This window comes from Callorhinus ursinus, unplaced genomic scaffold (assembly GCF_003265705.2).
Source record: "Callorhinus ursinus isolate GAN/ISIS: 27379988/994484 unplaced genomic scaffold, GSC_fseal_2.0 scaffold44, whole genome shotgun sequence".
Lineage (NCBI taxonomy): Eukaryota > Metazoa > Chordata > Mammalia > Carnivora > Otariidae > Callorhinus > Callorhinus ursinus.
Genome location: NW_027397106.1, coordinates 5,124,138 through 5,132,202, shown reverse-complemented (window position 1 = coordinate 5,132,202; position 8,065 = coordinate 5,124,138). Strand labels below are relative to the sequence as shown.

General features: G+C 53.2%; 1 protein-coding gene across 8 annotated transcripts in view; it reads left to right on the top strand.

The window, feature by feature from the left end:
* Nucleotides 1–95: 95 nt before the first annotated feature.
* Nucleotides 96–8,065, top strand: part of PRPF40B (pre-mRNA processing factor 40 homolog B) — an 80,390-nt gene continuing 72,420 nt past the window's right edge. For 3 of the 8 annotated variants that reach the window (XR_012375083.1, XM_073882024.1, XM_073882029.1), the window contains exons 1-3: nucleotides 472–1,304; nucleotides 6,712–6,792; nucleotides 7,566–7,709. Coding sequence is in view for 7 of the 8 variants with exons in the window: in XM_073882024.1 (XP_073738125.1) it covers nucleotides 1,266–1,304; nucleotides 6,712–6,792; nucleotides 7,566–7,709 (264 nt within the window). In the remaining variant the exon portion in view is untranslated. Of the gene's footprint in view, nucleotides 219–471; nucleotides 1,305–6,711; nucleotides 6,793–7,565; nucleotides 7,710–8,065 lie in introns of those variants that run through there. The other 5 variants (XM_025882881.2, XM_073882026.1, XM_073882027.1 and 2 more) reach the window with 5 other exon arrangements.

Genomic DNA, 8,065 nt, shown 5'->3' with positions numbered 1-8,065 from the left:
GGGGCGGGGCCTGGCTGTCCGCGCCGGGGGCGGGGCCGGACCCGGGCGCTCCGGGCCGGTGCTGGGCCCGGCTCGTCCGCGGGCGCGACCGGAGCCCCGGCCACCAAGGGGTGCGACCCCCCACTGGCCCCGCCTTCCCGGCTACGGCCCGGCCAATCAGAGCGGCTTTTACTGGCGGGTGGGCCGAGCCGGCCCAGCTGCTCGGAGGCTCTGGCATGGTAACGTCCCCGCGCGGGGGTGGAGGGGCCCGGGGCGGTCCCACAGCGCCCCCGGCGGCCCGGGCCGGGGCCGGGGGGGGCGGGGAGGCCGCCGGGGGTACCCGGGACCCCGGGGGAGGGCGAGGGGCATGAGGAGTTAGGGAAGGGAGCCCGGGAGGGGGAGGGGAGCGGGGATTTGGGGGAGAAGGGGCGGGGAGGCCATGATGGAGGATGGCGGGGGTGGGGGCAGTGGGGGGCTGAGGGGAGTGAGAGTTGCGGGACTGGGTGAGGAGGAGGAAGGGAAGGAGAGAAGGGTGGGTTTGTGGAGAAAGGTCAGGAAAGGAGAGGGGGCGGGAATGTGGGAACCGAGGGACAAGGGGAGAGCTGGGGGCCACAGTTTCCCCTTGTGGGGTATTTGGCGTGCACCACGCCCCCCCTCAGACCCAGTGCTTGTTTCCTTTGGAAGCCCTGGATGCCCCATAAGATTACTTGGAGATCCCCTCCTTCGTTTCCCCTGCATTGTCTCCTGAGGTGAGGAGGGGGCATTGTCTCCTGAGGAAAGAGAGGCCGCGGCCCCCATCCAGTCCTGGATAGCCCAAGAAATGAGAAAGCAGGGGACCCTTGGTCCCAGCTCTGGCTCTGCCATCAACAAACTGTGTTAACAAGTCTTTGTGACCTTGGGCAAGTCACTACCTTTCCTTGGGCCTCAGATTACCCATCGGTTTAAAAAAAAAAACAAGGAAAATGCATGAGAATGATACCCCAGATCTTTTCCAGCTTCAAAATGGGGTGGTGGTTCTTGAGGAAAGAGTTCAGGAGAATGGGTTCTAGGATGTGGGGGAAGCAAGGGAAAGCAGGCTGAAGATGGAGGCGAGGCCTTCAGCTGGGGCTGCAGAAAATCCCTAGGGATGTGGGGGATGGTAGGCACAAAGCCTGCAGGGCCGGGAGCAGGCTAGCCAGCGCCTCTGGCATCCTACTGGAGGGATGGAAGAACTCTGGAAGTGGTGGAGGAGGTAGACACCTAACCCAAGAAAATGAAGACCAGAATGAGGTCTTCATTCTGAGGAGATGGCAGGACAGAGAGAAGCAATGGAAGCTTATTTCCTAGTAAGACAGCCAATAACTTCAGGGAGAAGGAGGAATATACTAAGGCTGGTGTAGAGGAGTGGGGACTTGGATGGTCTTGAAAACAGAGGGGCTGGCACTGTTTGGGGGCAGCTGAAGCAGGGCAGCAGGTAAAGGTTGACTGCAGGGTAATCCTCTGGTCTCTTGGCCTCCATGGTGTTTTTCTTTTTGATGATAGGTACTCTTTCTGAGAGGTGTGCCTTCCAGCTTTCATTTTCCAACACAGATCCCTTTAGGGAGTGAGTCAGACCACACCATCCTTGGGATCACCTGGAGGATTTCAGGATTGTGTGTGGATTGGGGTGAAAAGAAAACAGGAAAATCAATTTGTAAGAAATAGCTGTGGCACCATCATCCTTGCTGGGAGACAGCTTTGTGGAATAGTTGAAAGCACAGGCTTTGGGGTCAGGCTGCGTGGATTCTAAACCTGCCTCTGCCGTTTAATCCTTTGGAACCTTGATCAAGTTATTTAATCTCTCTGAACGTCAGTTTCTTTATAAAATGGGGGCAATAATAGCCTTTTAGATGGTTACAAGGATTAAATGAGTGTTTGGCATGATATTTGGCCTGTAATAAGCACTCAGTAAATATTAGTTGTTAGCTAGTCCCTCTTTCCATGCTCTTCCTTCCATCTCTTCATTCTTGTTCTTTTCCCCTTTTATTCTTTCTTCTGAATCTTTAGTTCTGAGATGCTGCTTAGATTAAAGGCTGAGAAGAATTGATTGCACCTTTAGGGAGGGGGGTTGGTGTCGTTCCACTGGCCCAGGTGAGCACATGATGATAAGATGATCAGTTGTCTCTTCGTCTCTCTCCAGCCCACGGATGTGTTTTTATTCCAGGGAAGACACAGGATCTGCCCTCTCAGCCCCTTTCCTATTTCCCTCTGTCACATGAGTTCAGTCTCACCCCCAGGGTGTAATGAGACCCACAGTTGTCCAGGCACTGCAGCAAGTGAGATAGGGGCAGGGGTGTTTCAGGGAGAAAAGGATACACATTGCACAGGGGAAGATCAGGGAAGGGAGGGCTGTGGAAGTTCCATGGTAATTTATGTTCATTCCGTTGCTCTGTCCTCTGTGGGAACTGTCCAAAACAGTCCAGCGTCTGGATCCTGGCCAGGGGTCTCCATTCCAAGTTAAAGATGGTCAGTGCTCGCTTTGGCGGCACATATGCCAAGTGAAAGATGCTCATATACAGTGAGTTTTTTATTATTTAGGTTTGCCTAAATAATATACCATGCCAGTATTTGATTCCAGTTCCCTTTCCCCAGCCATACAGACAGCCTCTGCCAAGCTGTTCATCTCATTACAGGCCGCCTTTACCCAGAGAATTTATACAAATGTACCTGGGCACATGGTCGCACATGCACACATTTGCCTGTTTTAGGATATTCCCATATGCAAAAACTGAATAAGGTTAAGGATGAGTCTGCATTCTGTCACGGCACTTTGTATGCAGGGCCCTGACTAGACACTCAAGAGGAGGCTTAAAAGGAGCAAACATAATCCTCCAATGTGGAGAAATCTCCCGTGTAGGGAGACAGGCAGTCCTGTGGGAAACACCCAGCAAACATCCACAGAGTAGCGTGTCATCAGTGTCAAGTAGTGCAGCATTTATCCTGAGGGGACACGAGGAGGTAGGAGTCTGTGTGTGTGTGGAGGATAATCATAAAGGTAATCTGAAGGGGGTGAATATTGGATCATCTTGAGCAAAGTGAGAGGTAAAGGAGAGTAAAAGGAACACATGGTGTATCCTAACAATTGCTGTGCAGGGAGGAAGAGGGAAGCCATTGAGTCGAGCTGAGCCAAGAACAGTAGATGGGTCATGTTGAAAGGCTTTGAATGTTAGGTGAGATTCTGTAGGGGGAGCGATAGGGAGCCACCACTAGTTCTCAGGGAAGGGTTTGGATCCTTGCTGATTTAACCACATGGGTAGCTGGGAATATGCTAGAGTGAAAAAACAGACCTGCTTCCTGTGGCAAGGAGTGTGCTGAAGGGGGTAGGACTGGAGGGCAGATTGGATCCAGTCCTGGCTCTGTCCTGACTGCTGTGGAGCCTGGGACTGATAATTCCCCTTAGTTTTCTCATCTGAGAAAGGAGACTACCTTGGGTGGTTGCCAGAGTCCCCTCTAGCTCTGACATTCTGTGTTCCCTGAATAACTAGTAGGCCTTACCAGTGGCTGTGTTTTGTGGGACCTGCCAAGACCATTCAGTCAACAAATACTAACACCTGTGTTCCAGTGGGGGAGCAGCGAGGAAAATACAATAGGGGTAAGAGATCAGGGCGAGCCCAAACGGGCAAAGCCCCTGCCCCTTTAAATTTAAGATTTAGTGGAGGCAGGGGCGCCTGGGGGGCTCAGTCGTTAAGCATCTGCCTTTGACTCAGGTCAAGATCCCAGGGTCCTGGGATCGAGCCCCGCATCGGGCTCCCTGCTCTGTGGGGAAGCCTGCTTCTCCCTCTCCTACTCCTCCTGCTTGTGTTCCTTCTCTTGCTGTGTCTCTCTCTGTCAAATAAATAAATAAAATCTTAAAAAAAAAAAAGATCTAGTGGAGGCAGCAGATACTTCATTGATCCTGGGACTCCATTTAAAACATTTCTTGTCAAGACATCTTAAAATCGATGGAGTATCATAATTTAAGTGGTGGCATTTGTTTTTTATTAGTGGCCACATAACATAATGGGACAGTCAGCACTGTATAAGTAACTGTAAACTTCCAGTGGGTAATTGCTAACGGGGAGGGTGCGTGGGACGCGAGCATGTAAAAGAGGGCTCGACTAAGCCTAGACCACTGGCCTGGGAGGAAGCCTTTCCTGAGGAAGCGATGACTGGTAGATGTAGACCTGTAGGCTAGGTGTATGGGGTCGGCAGGAAGTTGTGCCAGGCAAAGATGCAGGCCTGTTACGGGAGAACTGAGAAGGGGGCCGGAGCACAGACCCAGGAGCTCAGCATGGATGAGGCTGGGAAGGCAGTTGGGAAGGAAACCTCCCACAGCCTTCCAGGCCCTGGGGAGGAGTTTTGGCCTCTACCCTAAGAACAGTCGGAGCCATCGAAGAATTTTTTTTTTTTTTAAGATTTTATTTATTTGACAGAGAGATAGAGAGTACAGATAGGCAGAGGGAGAGGGAGAAGCAGGCTTCCCGCGGAGCAGGGAGCCTGATGTGGGGCTCGATCCCAGGACTCTGGGATCATGACCTGAGCTGAAGGCAGACACTTAATCGCTGAGCCACTCAGGCACCCCAACCATTGAAGAATTTTAAGCAGGGAATAACATGATCTGAGGTGCATTTTGATGAGCTTGTTGTGGATGTGGGGAGACTACTACAGAAGGTCAGATGAAAACAAGAGGGGTGGTGGGGCGGAGGAGGAAATGGAGAGAAGTGGACAGATTCAAGAAATGAGTACGAGGTACAATTAGCAGGACTCAGTGATGTATCGACAGAGGGAGGTGTGGAGAACGACTCACCAGTTTCTATCTTAGACAGCTGTATGGACTGTGGTGCCAATCTCAGAGGGGCAATTCTGGAGCCTGGAAGGACCCAGAGATGGTTATGTAGCATCTGGGAGGTCAGAGAGGATCCTGAGGCAGCTTGAGGTGGGCAAGTGTGGCACAGAGAATTGGATTTCCTCCCACGTTGATTAATTTCTGACTTCCCACGCTAAGGACAGTTTGGGGCAGGAGCAGATCTGAATACAGGGCCGGAGTAGTTGAACACTGAGAAAGCTGATTCTAGGTAGAATAGTGTGGCTTATCCCCTTCTCTCCTTAGGACAAGATGGGTGGGAAAGAGGAAGGACAGATACTATGAGAGGCAGGGATTGGAAAGCATCTTTAAATGCCAAGCCCTCTCAGCATAGGGCTCATGGGGGAAGTAAGGAAGTTGGGCAGCAGTGAGGTAGCGCCTCTTCAGCCAGCTACCACCTTTCCCTAGAACTCCTCCCTGGCACCCTCTAACCCTCAAGCAGAAGGAGGAAGGGCAGGGCCTTTTAGCTGCATCTCCAAGCCTCAGTTCACTTGAAAAGATTTTTTTTTATTTTGAATGGGTAATATAGTCACATGGATGCATATTCAAAAGTTAGAAAAGGGCATACATACTGTGAGAAGTTTCCCTTCCCATCTCAGTCCTCGTTCTACTGATTTCTTTCTTGTATGTCGTCTTTAATCTCCAGTTTTCATACAAATGATCCCACTTTGCTGCACTTTGCATTTTTTTCTGCTTGTTAATGTATCTTAGAGGTTGCTCCTGTCGAGACAATGAACTTCTTCGTTCTTTTTTTATGACTGCAGAGTATTCCATTTTATGTTTGTGTATAATTTCATAGTTACTTAGTGATGGGTATTTAGGCTGATTCCATTCTACTGTTTTTACAAATAATGCTGGAATGGAAACGTTGTATACACATCATTTTGGCCATATCTATAGGATGACTTTTTAGAATTGGGAGTGTTTGTTCCTTCATTTGTCTCTTCTTGCATTCGTTCAATGTTTATTGAGTACCCATTATGTGCCAGACACTGTGGCAGGTACCAGGAGTCCAGCTTTCAACAAGTCCGACACATCCCTGTCCTCATGGAATGTTATTACACGTTAGTAAGGGGAAACGTAATAATTACAAAACCGTATACACCAGGAAGCTAAGAAGGGCAATCAGATAGAGAATAAATTCAACACTCAGGAAGGCTCTTGGGAGCAAGTGGTATTTAAGCCAACAACTGCGGGATGGGATGTGGCAGCTAGTAGGGCGTAGGACAGGGAGATCTAGATTGTTCAAAGTCTCAGCCATAGGGAGAGGAGTTCGGGATCCGTAGGGGAGGGGGAGTAGAGCTGTAGAGGAGGGGGTGATTGGGAGTGGGAGGTGTCAGAGTAAGCGAGGGAGTAAAGATGAGGCCAGTTGTGGGGGGGCCACAGTGAAGAGAGAGGGAGACAAGCACTTAAGAAGGCGTGGTGACTGGGTTTAGAGGGCTTTGGGATTGAATCTAATGGTGAATTCAGGTAAGGGGACGGGAAGAGAGGTCACTTCCTCCCTGGCTACTTTGGGAATGAGATACCCCTGTTTAAGGCTTGAGGGAGGCACAGCCTTGCCCACAGACGGGAGAATGGATGAAAAGCCTCGGGAAGAGCCAGACTGGGCCTGTAGGACAGCCGTCTCTCTCTTTTCTGTGGCTCGGGCACGACAAAGACGACCTGGAAGGGGCCCGGCCCGCTGGCTCCTGGCTGGTGGAAGAGAGCAGACCTAGCCAGGGCTTGGAGCTGGGCATGGGCAGGAAACCGGGCCAGGAGACCCTTCCTCTGAACTTTGTGCTCCTTTTTCATCCTCACCGCTCTGCTTCCCTTCTGCAAAAGCCCATCTCTTTGCCCGTCCTGGGTCCTATGACTTTTCTCTCCCTCAACAGTCGGTTCCCGATTCTGGTCCCCGGCCCCCAGCAGCGCCTGCCCCCTTCCCACCGGGGCCCCCCATGATGCCACCACCCTTCGTAAGTTTTATGTCTTTCCCTGGGCTTGGCTTTTCCAGCCTGCACCCCCACGTCCCCGGTCCCTAGCACCGCTGCATTGCCAGCACGGTTTTGTGTCCTGCCTCCCCTGGAAAAGGGGTGGTGTTGCTTGGGCATTGGGGTGGGAGGAGCTGCTGTTGAGCTCCCAGTCCCTAAAGTCGACAGCTCCCCTTTGTCTTTTTGTCCCTGGGACACACTGGGGCTGGGATAGGAGAAGTGGAAGGGAAAAGACCCTGTTAGTGTGAGGGCATGGTGGGGCTGCCTTTCTCTTTCACTACTCCTTCTCTGTTCTTTCAATATGCCACAGAAGTCAGGCTGAAGTAGCAGCTGGTGGTCATCGAGCTGGAGAACAAGGGATGGGAGGCAGGGGACTGGGGCATTTGGGAACCTGGAATCCTGCCTTCTGGCCCTGCCTTGGAGAGGCCTCTTTGGGGAGAGTTGCTGAAGAGATGGAGCCTTCCGCCACAGTCTGGTGGCAGTTAGACTTTTCCCTCTCCCTTCCCTACCTCTGAAGAAGCTGTGTGCTTGCCTGTTAGACCCAGAAGACCCCCCTTCCCCCCCCACCCCCAGTTTTCAGTCTTTCTCGGTGGTGAGGAGCAGGCAGTTTCACGCTTTGTGCTTCTCACACTAAAGCCTTGGAATTGCCTCCGAGCCAGGGTGGAGGGTCGAGAAGGGTGGGAGACAAGTGGATCTTCCCTGACAGGTCCAAGGCGGGGTCTTCTCTGCTCAGTGTCCCTTCCTTTCCTCACTTCCAGATGCCCCCTCCAGGAATCCCCCCACCCTTTCCTCCGATGGGACTACCCCCCATGAGTCAGAGACCACCAGCCATCCCCCCGATGCCACCTGGCATCATGCCCCCAATGCTGCCACCAATGGGGGCGCCACCGCCACTCACGCAGGTAATCCTTTCTCCTGCACCAGTGCCTCAGGAAACCCCGGGAGTCCGGCTGGGGGTGGAGGTGAGAGTGGGCGCCTGGAGCTCAGGAAGTAGAGAAGTGAAGAGAAGAGTAGAGCTTTGGCTCGGCCCGTGTGGCTTTGTCTTCCCAATGATGGGAGAAAACTCTCTGGCTGGGCTGAGAGCCCAGAACCTGGGGATTGTCTGCGGCGGGGGGGGGGGGGGGGGGGGGGGGGGGGGGGGGGGGGGGGGGGGGGGGCGGGGGGGGGGGGGGCGGGGGGGGGGGGGGGCGGGGGGGGGGGGGGGGGGGGGGGGGGGGGGGGGGGGGGGGGGGGGGGGTGGGGGGGGGGGGGGGGGGGG